The 17,811-nt window shown below is 48.0% G+C and overlaps 1 protein-coding gene across 1 annotated transcript in view; it reads left to right on the top strand.

Annotated features, from left to right (window-relative positions):
* chst15 (carbohydrate (N-acetylgalactosamine 4-sulfate 6-O) sulfotransferase 15) overlaps positions 1–10,465 on the top strand; it is a 106,943-nt gene extending 96,478 nt beyond the window's left edge. The window contains exon 8 of the mRNA XM_072479269.1: positions 6,929–10,465. Within this exon, the coding sequence (XP_072335370.1) occupies positions 6,929–7,116 (188 nt within the window). The 3' untranslated portion in view covers positions 7,117–10,465. The remainder of the gene's footprint in view (positions 1–6,928) is intronic.
* The last annotated feature ends 7,346 nt before the right edge of the window (positions 10,466–17,811 follow it).

Consider the following 17,811-nt stretch of genomic DNA (forward strand, 5'->3'; position numbering starts at 1 on the left):
CCAGATGGCCAGAGGGTGCATTCTCCTTTCATAGAATTTACAGTGCAGAAGGAGGCCATTCGGCCCATCGAGTGTGCACCGGCTCTTGGAGAGAGCACCCTACCCAAGGTCAACACCTCCATCCTATCCCCATAACCCAGTAACCCCACCCAACACTAAGGGCAATTTAGGACACTAAGGGCAATTTATCATGGCCAATCCACCTAACCCGCACATCTTTGGACTGTGGGAGGAAACCGGAACACCCGGAGGAAACCCACGCACACACGGGGAGGATGTGCAGACTCCGCACAGACAGTGACCCAAGCCGGAATCAAACCTGGGACCCTGGAGCTGTGAAGCAATTGTGCTATTCACAATGCTACCGTGCTGCCCGTGCTTGAGGAGCGCTAACTGGTGGTGATTTAACCTGAAAATCACCATACCTCAGGTGAAGGGCAAGGTTCGAGAAGGCCTTCATAAATAACCTCAGCCGGTATGGGAATCTATTTGCCTCAATATCTATTTGCCTTTTCAAGGCCCCCCTGGCTGAGGGCCGTTCTTCAGCTAATTTCCTCCAAGACAACCTTTCCCATATAATTTTGCATATTGTAACAATGCTTTTGCTTCAGACAGTTGCTTTAAAAGTCAAGGCCTATGGCGTTGTCAGGATTGTCAATCCTTTCAGGTTGGACCCCTAATGCTGCTGGCAATCTGGGAAAGATGGGCTTTGTTTTTAAGACACATGCTTGTTTAATTTTACTTCCCGGCCGCAGTCACAATACGTTTCTCCTGTCTTATGTTCTTATAAAACACGGGTAAACTGAAAGGCACAACAGGCTCAATGGGCTGAATGGGCAGCTACTTTTATATTGTCCAGTATTGATTTTAAAAAAAAAACGCATTTTATTCAAACTTGTATCAAAGTAGGTTACAGCAAATAAACACCCCGGGAAACATTCTTCCCAACAATCAACTTTACAGTTTGACAGATTTTTCTCCTTTTTCAACCCCCTCTCCCCATCACCCCCACCCCCCTGTGACGAACAGCTCCTCAAACACGGTCACAAACATCCCCCACCTTTTCTCAAACTCCCCTGCTGAGCCCCTTAACTCATACTTTATCTTCTCTAACCGCAGGAAGTCATACAGGTCACCCAACCAAGCTGCTACCCCCGGTGGCGATGCCGACCGCCACTCCAGCAAAATTTGTCGCCGTGCAATCAGAGAGGCGAAGGCCAAGACACCGGTCTTCCTCCTCTCCATGAGCTCCGGCTTCTCTGAAACCCCAAATATCGCCACCAAAGGGTCCGGGTCCACTCCCTACTCCACTATCCTGGCTAAGACCACAAACACTCCCGCCCAGAATCTTCCCAATTTTTCGCAACCCCAAAACATGTGCACGGGATTCGGGATTCGCTGGCCCCCGCCCACATCTCGCACACTCATCTGATACCCCCTGAAAGAACCCACTCATTCTCGCCCGAGTAATATGCACCCTTTGCACCACCTTAAACTGTATCAGGCTAATCCTTGCACAAGAGGAGGTCCCGTTTACCCTTCATAATGCCTCATTCCATAGTCCCCAATTGATCTCCATTCCCAACTCCGCTTCCCATTTCTCCCTGATCTTCACCACCCGCTCGCCTCCCTGCTCCCAAGTCACTTATATATTTCCCCAATTCTTCCCTCCCCTTCCACAGCCGGAAGCAGCAGTCGTTCCAGCAGGGCGTATCCCGGCAATCTAGGGAACCCCTCCAGACCTATCGTGCAAAGTCCCTAACCTGCAGATACCTGAACTCACTACCCCTCGGCAGCTCTACCCTCTCCCTTAGCTCCTCCAGACTGGCGAACCCTTCCTCCAAATACAAATCCCTCACCTTGACCAGCCCCACTTCCCTCCACCTCCTATATACACTATCCATCCCCCCCCGGCTCAAACCCATGATTCTCACACAGCGGCGTTTGCACCAACATCCCTTCCACCCTAAAATGCCTCCTCAGCTGATTCCATGGGCGAAATTCTCCGGAAACGGCGCGATGTCCGCCGACTGGCGCCCAAAACATTGAGGGGCTAGGCCCGCGCTGGACGAATTTCCGCCCCGCCAGCTGGCGGAAAAGGGCTTTGGTGCCCCACCAGCTGGTGCGGAAATGACATCTCCGGGCGGCGCATGCACGGGAGCGTCAGCAGCCACAGTGGAGGGAGTCTCTTCCGCCTCCGCCATGGCGGAGACCGTGGCGGAGGCGGAAGGGAAAGAGTGCCCCCACGGCACAGGCCCGCCCGTGGATCGGTGGGCCCCGATCGCGGGCCAGGCCACCGTGGGGACACCCCCCGGGGCCAGATCGCCCCGCGCCCCCTCCAGGACCCCGGAGCCCGCCCGCGCCGCCTTGTCCCGCCGGTAAGGCAGGTGATGTAATTTACGCCGGCGGGACTGGCATTTTAGCGGCGGGACTTCGGCCCATGTGGGCCGGAGAATCGAGCGGGGGGGCCCGCCAACCGGCGCGATTCCCGCCCCCGCCGAATCTCCGGTGCTGGAGACTTTGGCAACCGGCAGGGGCGGGATTCACGCCAGCCCCCGGTGATTCTCCGACCCGGCGGGGGGTCGGAGAATTTTGGCCCATATCTTCACCGTGGACTGCACTGGGCTCCTTGAAAACCTACTCTGAGCCATTGGCAATACTGCCATCACCATAGCCCTCAAACTAGACTCCTAACAAGGGGCAAAATTCTCCCCCAGCGGCGCGATGTCCGCCGACTGGCGCCAAACACGGCGCCAATCAGACGGGCATCGCGCCGGCCCAAAGGTGCGGAATGCTCCGCATCTTTGAGGGCCGAGCCCCAACATTGAGGGGCTAGGCCGAGGCCGGAGAGATTTCCGCCCCGCCAGCTGGCGGAAATGGCGTTTGATGCCCCGCCAGCTGGGGCGGAAATGTGGCGCATGCGCGGGAGCGTTAGCGGCCGCTGACAGTTTCCCGGCGCATGCGCGGGAGCGTCAGTGGCCGCTGTCAGTTTCCCGCGCATGCGCAGTGGGGAGAGTCTCTTCCGCCTCCGCCCTGGTGGAGGCCGTAGCGGAGGCGGAAGGGAAAGAGTGCCCCCACGGCACAGGCCCGCCCGCGGATCGGTGGGCCCCGATCGCGGGCCAGGCCACAGTGGGGGCACCCCCCGGGGTCAGATCGCCCCGCGCCCCCCCCAGGACCCCAGAGCCCGCCCACACCGCCTTGTCCCGCCGGTAAATGCCAGGTTTGATTTACACCGTCCGTCATCTTCCCCACTTAACTCCTGCCCCTTTAATTCCACTCTGTACCTTGCCCAGCCCAGATGGCCCCTTTCTTCGCCCTTGACCATGTCATCCCTCACCCCCTGCCGCGTCGCAGAAAAACCCTCCCCGCTTTACCCCTTCCCCTTCTTCCCCCCCACTTCCCCTTTCCCCCTCCCCCCGGCCACCCCTCTTGGCCTTCTCCCCCACCACCTCACTTCCGTTCAGCATAACCTGCTAGCACGGCTGCCCCTGCCCAAAGGCACATCCTAATGACCTCCCCCTACCTCTCCCTCCCACTCCTCAGCTCAAAGAAGAAGGCCTCCTGCTGACCTTACCCTCCCCCACCCAAACAAGGACCTCTCCTGAACTCCAGGTAGCCTTCTCCAAAAGCAAACAAACAGATGTTAAACACAAACAGTCCCATAAAACAGGAGGGGTGGGTGGGAACATCCATCCCCACATAAACTTTTCACCCCTACAACTCCTTCCAATCTCAACATTGAACAGAAACCCCACCCCCCCACAAAGAAAGGCGAAAATCCCCCAATCGCTACACTCACTTCAAACATGCTCCCGACCATTATATAGTGCCATCATCCCGGTTCCCAAGCATTGTCCACTCAGTTCTCCCCCAGTTTATGCTTCTTAATGAAGTCTTCGGCCGCTTCTGGGATCTCAAAATAATACTCCCGGCCTCCGAACGTCACCCATAATTCTGCCGGGTAGAGCACCCCAAACCAGATCTGCCGCCGGTACAGCACCGCCTTGGCCTTGTTGAAGCCTGCCTGCCGTTTTGCCAACTCGGCTCTGATGTCCTGATAAATCCGGACGTTATTTCCCTCCGAGTCGCAGCTACGCTTCTCCCTGGCCCACCGTAGAATTTTCTCTTTCTTCACAAATTTATGGAGTCTCACGATCACCGCCCGTGGCGGCTCCCCAGCTCTAGGCTTTTGCCTCAGAGACCTATGCGCTCGGTCCACTTCAGGTGCCTTATCTAGCACCCCTTCTGCCACCAGTCCCGCCAGCATCCTCGAGACGAACCTCGTGGTACTCACACCTTCCATTCCTTTAGGCAGGCCCACTATTCGCAGGTTCTGTCTTCTCGAGGTATTCTCCTGCTCCTCAACCTTTGCCCTCAGCGTTTTACAAAGGTCTCCTAGGAGCCCCACCTCCGCTTCCAGAGCCACCACACGATTTCTGTGGTCCACGATAACTCCTTCAATCTCCCGAATCTGTGACCCCTGCACCTCCAAACACCTCTCCATCCGCTCCAAAGTACTCTTCAGGGATGCCACAGCTTCTGCAATGGCCTTTGTGTGATCCTCATGCATTTCTTTCCTCTGTTTATGGAATTCCTTCTTAATAAAAGTCATCAGTTCCTGTATCTGGGGCCTTACAGCTTGCCCCTCCCCCGCCTGCATGCTGGAAGAGACTGTCTGTGACGCACAAGACTGTTTCAACTTTCCAGCCAAATGTCTCACTGTTTTCTGCCGGGTCCGGTGATCAGAAGACATACCATTCCAGGGGTAAACTACTCCTCTAACATTCACCTACACCTTTTCATCAAAGTTCCACCCGGATCTGGGTAAAAAGAGCCCTTTTCTGTGACTTTGAACAGGAACAGCCCTTTATGTGACCAATCATTCCAAATAGTATTTCAAAGATAGGGGGCGGGATTCTCCGCTGCTGGGATTCTCCATTTTGCCAACGCCCGGGGGTTTCCCAACGGCATGGGACTGCCCCACAATGGGACGCCCCATTGACCGGTCGGCGTAACGGAGAATCCCGCCGGCGGGTCGGGGAAGAAATGCAGCGTGGCGGGCGGAGAATCCAGCTCTGGGTTACAGGAAGGGAAGAACGCCACATTCTGGGATATCCATGCTGCATAATTGTTTAGTTTCTGTTTATATTAACTCTTCTTTATGGTTATATAGTCAGGGAATGTGACCCCAGTATCCCAACAGCTGGTATGCATGGTGATATGCATCACTGTAAATACACAAGGGGTTAATATAAATACACTACACCTAGCTAGACACTAGAGGGAGCACCAGAGACATCATGACACACAGACATTCAACCAATAGGTCATTAAGATAGGACACGACCAATGGGCAGTCGAGACACACACAGAGGTGACACTACCACAAGGGGGCTACCCATATAAAAGGACACAGCACACATGCTCAGTCTCTTTCCAGTAGAGACACTTAGTGAGTACATAGGGTTGATTGAAACACATCACACCCACCACGTAGGTTGTAGCAGACTGGTTAGTTAGTCTGAGTAGCTATAGCAAGATTAGCAGGAGAGTCGAATCCAAGTAGGAGAATCGTCAACAGTTTAATAAATGTGTTAATGCTATCTCCAAGTCTGAACCTTCCTTTGTCAGAGTGCACATCAAGGAAGCTGCTTATGCTACGTCAAGAGAATAACAAGACAGTATGCAGTCGAAGCATACTGTTTTGTTATTCTCTTGACGTAGCATAAGCTGCTTCCTTGATGTGCACTCTGACAAAGGAAGGTTCATACTTGGAGATAGCTTTAACACATTTAATAGCAATATATCTGATTCAATGGTACTTTAATAGTATAAGCAAATATTTCATGGTTATAAAATGAAGTATCTCATCCAAATTTAATGATGGACTGGAATAAACCATGCTGACTTATGGATAACAGCATTGGGTTTAAATTCAGCTTTGTAAATGCCTTAACTTGAGGGCCTCTTTTTGAAATAATTCCCCTCCTAAAATTCACCTGAGGAAGGAGCCTCCGAAAGCTAGTGATTCAAAACTGTTGGACTTCAACCTGGTGTTGTAAGACTTCTTACTGTGCCCACCCCAGTCCAACGGTGGCATTTCCACATCCTAAAATTCAGACAAGCAAAGAAACGTTGTAGCTATTTGATGCTAGACATTAATGGCCGTAATAAGTCCGACTAGATTTACAAGTGGTTCAAATGATAATTTTGTCTTGGTAACATGCTTTCCAGTCTCAAGCCCCTTACCCTTTTGTGTCCTCTTCACAATAAATTCCACTGGCTCCAGGAACAAAACCAATGTTTTGTTAAACTGGCTCACAGAAATAGCAGCCTTTCGTTGAACCTTCCTTTGTCAGAGTGCACATCAAGGAAGCAGCTGGGAGTTGAAGCTGATTGGCAGGTTTTTGTTTTGGTCAACTCCCAAATACCTCTTTCCTGATCGTCAGATTAACCAAGTGACTGAAGAGGTTACCAGTGCAAATTGGAATGAGTGCAAAGCTTAATCGGAAACCTAATGCCTCTCTATTTTTAAAAAACGGAACACTTTATTAAACACGGGCAGTCTATGCTTCAGATCATAGCCTATGACAGGGAATGCTTTAAATCATTAGTAATTCAGGTCACTGAATGTTGATGAGCATCGAGGTATTAGTTTAAGCAATTACACTCCTGTAACTGCACAGAGCCATGATATTTAACTCAGAAGAAAGCCGTCTACCTTCCCCCCCCATTTTCAGCCTCAATTTGCTGGCGCAAAAGCCAATCTCGTCTCTTACTTTAATTCATGGCAGGATGAGGAGCAAAAATAGAAGGCCAACTCACAAAGAGGAAAGAAAAAGGGCGCCAAATTTAAAAGGAAAGGTTTAAATTTGATGTGCTATTGTTAGATATATTTTCCTAATGCTCTCCTGCTACTCCTCAACAGGAAATTTGACGGAGCGCCAGGAGGCAGCCATCATAAACAATCCTGCGTCAAATACCAGGCGTCCCAAAGACAAAAGCCTTGGACCTATGTTGCCAGAAACTAGAAGGATTCTCGAGGATTTCTATCGGCCATTTAATGAAAAGCTGGCTTTGCTACTAAATGATGATTCTTTCTTGTGGGAAAAATAAATGCAGACCAAATTCACAAAACTAGAAAAATATCAAATGTTTTTGTACAATGTTTTTTTTCACTAATGTGGAATGTTCAACAAAACGTTGATGTTCAAGTCTCAAAGTTATTTTTTAAAGTTTATTTTTAAACTCTTATCTGAAGACTTGTCCAAAACTCAGCAAAAGGCTTGTTTGACGTTTAACCCTAATTATAAAGGACATTATCCATATGCCCTCATTTAACTTCCCATGGAATATGTAAATTCTTGACACGGTGACCATCAGCCAAATCAGAGGCCCTAGGTTTGTGTAAATATTCTTTTTTTGTCATTCCTCGTGATTGTTTCAAATGTTTTGTTGGATTTTCAATGACACATATGTATTTGGTAAAAAATGATTTTTTTTTGACAATATATTTAAATATCGCTGCCAAACATACGTACATAAGGATTTTCAATAATAGTGCCTACTTTAGTCTTCCAAGAATTCAAATACCATAATTATGGCTTGATAATGGATTTAAGAACTACTATTTTTAACTTATTTTTTATTCCTTCCCTCCCTGTCTGTTCATGTCTTGGAGCTAAAGGTTGCAGAGGAATATCTCCCAACAGTTGTGATGATTCAGTTTTGCAAATGCATTATCTTCACTTGCCATCAGTCAAGAATAATTATCAACATTTGTTTCCTGTTCTATTTTTGCATGTTCTCAAATAAATAATCAAGTTGTCTTGATTTATTTGCTTCTTGGCAAAACTAGGACTGGTGAAATGTTGATTATTACATCCATGGATCGAATTGGACAAAATGCAATGTGTTTTCAGCGGTCCATGTGCACAGCAAACCTATTTTTGTGTGTAACACTCAGTTACTGTTATAAACAGATGCCTGCACTGCACATTATGCAATTAGTCCATGACTTGGTTTTGCTGAGGAGGCTTTGCTGTCCACATTCACACCATCTGTATTTGCCAGGACCTTAGGTGTTGTGGAAAAAACTAGACGACACTTTGAGGTTTCGCAAAGGTCTTTTATTATAACACAAAGTTCGTGGAGGGAGTTAGAGTGACCACCGTCCTTCTAATAGTCCCCACCCCACAAGAGTATAGCAGTACTTTATATGGTTTAATAAGCAATATTATGTAAAAACGAGGCATTCCTTTGATAAGCCCAGACACAGGCAAGCGAGCAGAGTTAAACAACAGGCCTTGAATTCCCAGCCTAAGGACAATAATAATCGTCTACTCTCAGCAAAATGTGCAGCTGTGCACTTGTTTACATAGTCTGACCTTCTGCCTATTACATGCAGAACTTCTTGACTGAAATAAAGCTAATATATCCATAATGCTTTGCCAAATGCCGATTGCCATGAAATATAGTCAAGCAGCCAGGTAAGAGGGAGTACAGGGTATTAAGGCAACTAATCCGACAACTAAAGTTCCTTCTACATTAGGAAAGATTGTGTAACAGTGCCCCCTAGTGTCAAGTGTTTATAATGAGAAAGGCTATACAGTTTAATTCCTGGCATATGCTGGTTCAAAGCATCTTTAAATGTTTGTGGTAATAGATGCAAATTTATTGTGAAATGTCGGAACTAAAGGTTTTCCAAAGTTTATCCATCAAGAAGAATATAGTTTAACTCCTTGGGTGCATTGTGAGTACCATTAATCTGCCGAATAATGAAAGGGCTTTAAATGTTTGATTAATATTTTTCTGAATTAATTGTTGATGCTAAACAGGGCTAATAGGGTAATGGAACACTTTTGCTAATAGGGTAATGCAACACTTTTTACCTCCGTTAGCCCAGTCACTTATTTCCAGGTTAGATTTAATCCAGTGATTTACAAAGTAAAGCAGGTATTCATTGTAGCTCAACAATATGTCATAACTTTCAGGATCATTCGTCAGTTTTTTAATGTCTATTTAATGTCCTGTTTTTCTCTTTATAGTTATGGTGTTTTTAAAAACAAGGGAAAATGAATGCAGGGGAATTGAATCTTAGGAAAATCTGGGTAAATTCAGAGAAGAAAACTCAGTATTGCTTTTGCATTAAATATCTCTAAAACTCAAGAAGCAATAGTGAGTGTAATAGAGAATGGCCAATCTAAATATCAACTTGCAATAATTTACACTGGTCATGGACTGTATTCAATGAATCTCACCATCAGATTCTTGCTCAAATCCTAGATAGCTCTTTCTAAATTAAAGCGAATACAGATCTTGCGGCTCCAATCATTTACCCGTCATTATGATGCTGGGTAAATTGGAAAATTATTTACAAAGGTACAGTTGCAATCTTGCTTTCAGGGAAAAACACCTTTGTCTGTGAGTTGAGTCAGCCTACGATGACCAGTCTTCGAGGGGCTCTGTGGTAATTTGATTGAGTTCATTATTGCATTGTCATCGCAGAATCCTGGTGTTGTGCTTAATCATTGCCTGACCGTATGAAATGGGTTACTTGGGGGAGGGGGGGTTGTAGAATGGGCTAGGACTAGGACATTTTGCAGCTACATTTGAATTCTTTATTTTACTCTTTTTCCCCCTTAGTTCGATTAATTTATGGAAGTGCCCTTGTGGCCAATGTCATTGCCTGATGTTATATCCGTGATATTGAGCAGTGGGAGCCACCTGTTATTTATGGGGTGTCATTTGGAAGAAGAAATGGGGGTGATAATTTGCCAGAGACTGGCCGATTGTTCGCAACCTCATTGTCATTTACAAGCAGGGGCGTTGTTGCCTAGCAGTGAGTACGCAGGCTGTGGATCAGTCAACTGCCTCTCTGGATAACTCTGCAACCTGCTTCCTGTAGTTAGCATACACCATAGGACTGGTGGTGCGTCTGACAATAACAAGTCAGCTGTGCTACCCTCTGTATTGCCACCACCTCGCCACACATTTAAAAAGGCAGGTTGAAGAGTTTGGCCACAGGTTCTGTTTCCTGCTTCCACATTTCGCTGTGTAGCAGCCACTCAGGCGGGCATTTTATTAGAACTGAAACAAGGTCTAAGATGCACATTGAGAATTAGCTTTCATAAAGGCTGGCACCATTTTTATTTATTTTGAAAGACTGTTGTTAATTTCCTGCCCCACCCTGTTGAGCCCCTCAGTGGAGATAATTGTTGAGAACTATTTTGTTACATTCCGCAGTGTTACAACTTTGCAAGCATGCAATGTATAACCACAGTCACCAGCTCACAAAAGTGTTCACTCTGCTTGGTGCTGTGAAAACCACTGTACTGCAATACACTTCATGCATAATTTGAAAACACCAAGCCATTTCCTATTATATAATTGACCACATTCTGTCCTCACAAATTGTTGTTCCTTGTACTGCCTATTTTTCTACAATAAACACAATTAATCTGAATCTAGTATGTTTACACTGAGATATTTTTCGACAATGCAGACATTGAATGCCATGTTTTTGCTCCCAAGAAGTACGATGTTTGAACAGTAAATTTGCCGTTTAATCTTTGTTCCTGCTTCAATCCATTTACAAAGCCTGTTTGTCATTCCTCCATTTTAGCACATTATGATCTTCCTTCAATCTCTGGTCAGATCCTTCTACCCTTTCACGTTCTCTACAATCTTTTTAACCATACAAAACATACGTATAACTCCATGGTACTTTGTGAAAAGAAAATCTAACTAATACATAAATGCAAGTTGTATGTTTCGTCATGATATGGAAATTCTGTTGCAGTCACTGATAGATTAATTGGCATAAACTGAAAGTAACACTTCTGCCAATTAACTAGAATCTAGTTCAATTTAAGATTGTAGGTGTTTGATGAAAGTGAAAGCCAAGTGTACTTGAGAACTGCCCAGATTTCCTTACTGGCTATGAGGCCAGATATCTGTGGCCTTTCTGTATGATATTACGATAAACACTGGCAAAAGAACAGCACAGGCTGCAAATTGGGCTGTAAACTGAATATTTGGGGTTTGGGCTTCCCACACAGTTTTCGAAGTCTTATTTGAGACTACTATCCCACAAAAGGGCGTAACTGGGGAGGGGACTCCAAGGCTGGTATTCTCTATACCAATGTTCTGATGCAGTATGTGAAGGATACCAATCAACAGCTGTGGGAGCAACCTGGAGGGCCAGGCGGTGTCATGGCTTTGTCTTCTCAACCAGGAAATCCATTTATCCTAGTTGGTGAGGGGCCTTGCTAATAGAATGTGATGATCTCCTTTTGACTCTTCACATGCTTGCAGGCTGGCAGGGTTAGCACCAAAGGTCACTCACGAACATACCGACACTGCAAAGATGGATTTTGGAGGCCTGTATTTTCCTAATTTCTTTTGAGAACAAATTATATTTGTTTACGTACGATAAATGATTGAATAAATGCAACATTTGTACTCAATGGTGGCCCATGATTAAGCAGCATGTCCTATCTTCACAAGGAGCATGCCATCCATTGTGCTGGTGTGGCACTACCACCATGCTAATTGGGATTGATTCAGGACAGAACTGGCAGCTCACAACTGGACATCCATGAAACCATCAAGAACAGAATTCTATTCAACCACAATATGTAACCATAAGGCCTGACATATCCCTCACTCTACCATCGAGCCAAGGAATCAACCCTGGTTTAATGAAGGTAGCAGGAGAGCATGCCAGCAGCAGCACCAGACACAGGACAACATACATGCCAACCAGTGTAAGTCACATGAGGTAGACAGAACTAAGTGATCCCACAACTAGCAGATGAGAAAAAAGTTTTGCAGTTTGTCACATCCGGTCATGTATGATGGTGGGCAATTAAACAACTAACGAGCAGGGGGGGGTTTGCAAATATCCTCATTCTCAATGATAGGTGGAACCCAGCACAATAGTACAAAAGACAAGGGGCGGGATTCTCCGAGCGGGGGCGCGAATGGGCTCAAACCCGCGATCGGGTCCGACGCTGCTTCCGTGATTCTCCGATCGCCAGAAAATCACCACGAATTGGGCGTGTACGGTCAGCGCGCCGTCGGTCAGGGGCCATTGAAAAAGGCCCCCGCGACGATTCTCCAAAGTCAACTGGCCGAGTTCCCACCGGCGTGGTTCTCTCATGGTTCCACCCAGCGGGCACTCGGCGTGGCGGCGGCGGACACAGTCCGGACGTGGGGAAATAGCCCCATTACTGGAGAATTATGCCCAAGGTATTCGCAATCATCTTTAGCCAGAAATGCCAAGTGGATGATCCATTTCAAACTCCCCCTGAGGCCCCCAGATCACAGAAGCTAGTGTTTGATACACTCTACATGATACCAAGGGAAAGGATGAAGACACTGGATACTGGAAAGGCTAGCGACCCTGACATTTCAGCAATAGTACTGAAGACTCCTGCTCTAGAATTAACTGTGCCCATAGTCAATGTCATGATATTCAAACACACACATCATGATAGACAGACCAACAGACAAATTAGCACACATAACACGACAGCCAATCACAGACAAGGACAGAGACAGTATAAGACAAGAAACACAACACCTGGTGGTCAGTCCATCTAGAGACAAGGACAAGGACAGGACCTGATTAACAACACACTCATGGAGTCACCACGTGCAGAGTATCAAGACAGATCTGTAAATAGAAAGTTGGAATAAAACAGCGTTGTACCAAATGCAACCGTGTTGGTTCATCTGTACCTCAGAACACCCAACACTACATGGTACAGGAGTGGATCGATACCTGCCGGCAAATCTGCCATCCTGAGCCATGGACTTCACCAACAAACCGCAGCCGTTGCAAGTCGCTGAGAACCTGGGCACCAATTGCAAGCTCTTCAAGCACCGATTTGAACTGTACATGCGAGCCAACGAAAAACAGGGTGCCTCGGACGAAACAAAGATTGCGATGCTCCTCACCACCGCAGGTCAGCACGCCATCGATGTACACAGCTCATTGGTGTTCGCGGAAGGCGAGAACCAATCCAAATATGACACGGTCCTCCTCAAGCTCGACCAGCACTTCAACGTTGAGATAAATGAAAGCTTTGAGAGGTATATCTTTCAGCAACGCCTGCAAGGTAAGGATGAGCTCTTTCAACCCTTTCTGACGCACCTCCGCATACTCGCGCAGTCCTGCGGTTACGGCAACACCTCAGAGTCCATGATCCGGGACCAGATCGTTTTTGGCGTTGCCTCCAGTGGCCTACGCCAGCAGCTTCTTAAAATTAAAGGCCTGACCTTAGCATCTGCGGTGGAAGCCTGTGTCCTCCATGAAAATGCGACCAGCCGCTTTGCCCAATTTCAGGCGACCGAATCGGCACGGAGGGGGTCCCTAGCGATCGAATCGGCAAGCCAGGCTGCCCACGAGGCCGAACGCATCCAGGCAATCGAGTATCTCCCGGCCCGCGGCCCAGACGAGGGCGGCCGTTTCGTGCGCTTTTCGAGGTCTCCCACGCTTGTGCGCACCAAAACCAACGGCAACATCAAGGGACGCACTGCGCAGGCGTGCCCGAAGCAAGACCGAACTGCGCATGCGCAGTGGCGTAACGAACGCCGTGACATCATGACGTGCGGCAACTGTGGAGCTGCGCATTTAAAAGGGCAATGTCCTGCAAAAACCGGCAATGCCTACGCTGTGGCAAGATGGGCCACTATGCTGCCTATTGTCGAGCGGTTCAACCGATGGATCCTACACATCTCCGACAACCTCGCAGACACGTGAGGACCGTCCAGCCCACACATCAGGACATCCAGCCCAACGACTCAGATGACCAAGATGCCTTCCGGGTTGCGGTCATTGATGTGAACAGGGTCAACACCATCAATCCGGCCGATGAATGGAGTGCCACCCTGACGGTCAACCCGAGTTCGTCGCACACCTACTAGATTGGACTTATGAGACTGTTCACACGTTAAAGTTTAGAAACTATTGTATTGTAACATGTTACTGTTTTCTCATTCCAGATCTCGTTTGACCGGACCACACTTCAAAGTTATTTTCTTGTTTTGTTATGGTACAACCTCGTTAGCATGACACCCCCGACATCGCCCCATGTATATAGTTACGCCACATGTACATGCTGTAAATATCACGCACACACACTTTTAGCTGCACTCAGGACACATTCATATTTATAACCACGTAGGCACATAATCTTGTAAAAAAGGGGGGATGTCATGATATTCAAACACACACATCATGATAGACAGACCAACAGACAAATTAGCACACATAACACGACAGCCAATCACAGACAAGGACAGAGACAGTATAAGACAAGAAACACGACACCTGGTGGTCAGTCCATCTAGAGACAAGGACAAGGACAGGACCTGATTAACAACACACTCAGGGAGTCACCACATGCAGAGTATCAAGACAGATCTGTAAATAGCAAGTTGGAATAAAACAGCGTTGTACCAAATGCAACCGTGTTGGTTCATCTGTACCTCAGAACACCCAACACCACAGTCAAGATGTTCCAGGCAACCAAAATACTGGCATTTACCCAGTCATGTGGAAAATTGTCCGGGTATATCCTGCCCACAAGAAGCAAGACAAATCCAAAGGTCACGCAATTATCAGACTGGGGCCAGTCATTTAAATACTGTAACTACAAGAGCAGGTCAGGCACTCTGAATTCTGTGGAGAGTAATTCACCTCCTGACTCCCCAAATCCTGTCAACCATCTACAAGGCGCAAATCAGGAGTGTGATAAAACAGTCTCCACTTGCCTGGATTAGTGCAGCTTCAACAACATTCAAGAAGCTCGGCATCATCTAGGACAAAACAGCCTGCTAGATCAGCACCCACCACCTTAAACATTCACTCCTTCCACCACCGATGTACAGCGGCAGCAGCGTGTATGATATACAGGATCCACTACAGCAACTGACCAATGCTCCTTCGACGGCACCTTCCAAACCCGTATCCTTCACCATGTAGACGGACAAGGGCAGTAGGTGCATGGGATCACAACCACGTGCAAGTTCCCATCCAAACCACACATTGGAACTCGATTGCCATTCCTTCACTGTTGCTGGATGAAAATGCTGAAACTCCCTTCCTAATAGCACTGAGTGTACTTGCACCAGACGGTCAGCAGTGGTTGCACAAAGCGGCTCATCACACCACTTTAAGGGCAATTAGCGATGGGGAACAATTGTTAGCTTGCCAGTGATGCCCATAATTACTGAGACATCCACACATTTAGTCAAAAACTTGATGAAGTGCTTTTCGGGACACACTTCATCTCCACTTCACTTGAGGGCAAAGACCTTGGCCGGGATTCTCCGATCCCGCGCCAGGTCGGAGATTCGGTTGATGGTGGGGGGGGCCCGAATCCCGCTGGGTCGCTCCGACGCCGGGCTGCCAACTCTCCGCCGACTGGAGAATCGATGGCAATCGCACCGGCGCAGTTGCCGCGCTGCCGATCGGGGCTGTTGAAAGCGTCCATCCCCCCCCCCACAACGATTCTCCGCACGAGACGGTCCGAGTGCCCGCCGAGTTCTGCCGAGTCCCACTGGCGTCGTTTGGGTATGGTCCTACCCAGCGGGACCTCGCAGTTCCGGCTGCGGGATTAACCGATCGGCGGGCAGGCTCATTCCGGGGGGGCCTATGTTCCTCCGCACCGGGCCCCTGGAGGGCTCCGCCATATTGCCCGGGGGCCGGCGCAGAGACGGCTGTGGCATGCAAGCGTGGAGCCAGAGCAGCGCACAGCACTCCGGTGCCGTTCTAGCCCCCTCGGAAAGGGTGAATGCCTGGGCCTGGAGGCCCGTTGACACCGGTGTCGCTCGTGCCGGTTTTGACACCAGCATCAACACTTGGCCGGGATTTCGGAGAATCCCGGTTCTTAGCTGCAGCTTGGCAGAATCAAGTCTTAAAGCCTCCTTCTGTCCCACACAGGACTCTTATGACCCTATGAGTCTAAAGACCCTAAATTGTGTGATGGGGTACTGCTGGAGTTTAACCCTCGCAACATTTAAGAACTATTAAGTCGTGTTTAAATGAGCACTTGAAATGCCATAGCAGACCGTGCTGGAAAATGGGATTGGAGTAGATCGGTGCTTTATGGCTGGCAATGGCTGGCACAGACGCAATGTCTTTCTGTGCTGTTAAAAACTCTCTGACACTAACCAACTCAAACCACAGAATCTACAAATGGCGGTGCCAGTAAGCTTCCTGCTGCTTGTCCAGCCAGAAACACCCTGTTGGGGGATTCACAGGCAAGACTAACTGGAGCTGAGCTGGAGGAATCCCAGCCTCAGTAGGAAGTCTACCTCTCCAGGTTCCATTTGTGAGCCACAGTGACTGGTTAGTCATCAGCAGTGACCTGGGCAACTGCAAAAATGTATGGTTCAGATATCAAGCTACCAAGTCTGTCACAGAGGGTGAACGTTTTTCTAAATTACTCAGGAGCGTTCCCTTGATGCCATTGTTAAAGACTCCAGTCTGCCAAGAAATGTAGACACTAACTGAATCAAGCAAGCTGCAGATTCCAAAAACCCCTTATGAGCAGCATGGTGTGCACAGATGCCAGGCAATGACCATCGCCTACGAGAGAGGATCTAACCATCCCCCCTTGACATTCATGACATTAGCACCACTGAATTGCTCACTATCAACATCTTGGAGGGTTACCATTGAGCATAGACTGTACTGGATTGGCCATATAAATAATATTGCGACAAGAAAAACGGGACGAGGTCCTACAAGCTGAATTCAGGGAGTTGGAGTCAAACTAAAAAGTAGGACCTCAAATTGCTACCAGTGCCACGATCAAGTCAGAATAGGAATGTCAGGATAGATCGGATGGATGCTTGGCTCAAGAGATGGTGCAAGAGGGAGGGATTCAAATTCCTGGGACATTGGAACCGGTTCTGGGGGAGGTGGGACCAGTACAAACCGGATGGTCTGCACCTAGGCAGGACTGGAACCGATGTCCTCGGGGGGGGGGGGGGGGTGTTTGCAAGAGTTGTTGGGGAGGGTTTAAACTAATGTGGCAGGGGGGTGGGATCCAATGCAGGAAGTCGGAGGGAGGTAAGACGGGGCCAGAAACAAAAAGCAGTAAGGGGGAAAGTGTAAGGCAGAGAAGCCATAGTCAAAAATCAAAAAGGGCCACAGGACAGGGTACAATGACTGAGGAGAGTGTGAAAAGGGAGGTGGCCAATGCAGGATTGAGGGTGTTGTACCTAAATGCGTGCAGTATACAGAACAAGGTAAATGAGCTTGTTGCGCACATTGAAATTGACCGGTACGATGTTGTGGGCATCACAGAGACGTGGCTGCAAGGGGATCAGGGCTGGGATCTAAATATCCATGGATATATGTCCTATCGAAAGGACAGGCAGATGGGCAAAGGGGGCGGGGTTACATTGTTAGTAAGGAATGAAGTTAAATCGATAGCAAGGAGCGATATAGGATCAGAAGGCAGAGAATCTCTGTGGGTAGAGTTGAGGAATCGCAAAGGTAAAAAGACCCTGATGGGAGTTATGTACAGGCCCCCGAGCAGTAGTCAGGATGTGGGGCAGAAAATAAATCAGGAGATAGAAAAGGCATGTAAAAAAGGCAATATTACAATAATCATGGGGGACTTCAATATGCAGGCGGACTGGGAAAATCAGGTTGGTAGTGGATCCCAAGAAATTGAATTTGTGGAGTGTCGAAGAGATGATTTTTTGGAGCAGCTTGTGACAGAGCCTACTAGGAAACAGGCAATTCTGGATTTGGTGATGTGTAATGAGGCAGACTTGATTAGGGAAGTT

Source organism: Scyliorhinus torazame, chromosome 16 (genome assembly GCF_047496885.1).
Source record: "Scyliorhinus torazame isolate Kashiwa2021f chromosome 16, sScyTor2.1, whole genome shotgun sequence".
Lineage (NCBI taxonomy): Eukaryota > Metazoa > Chordata > Chondrichthyes > Carcharhiniformes > Scyliorhinidae > Scyliorhinus > Scyliorhinus torazame.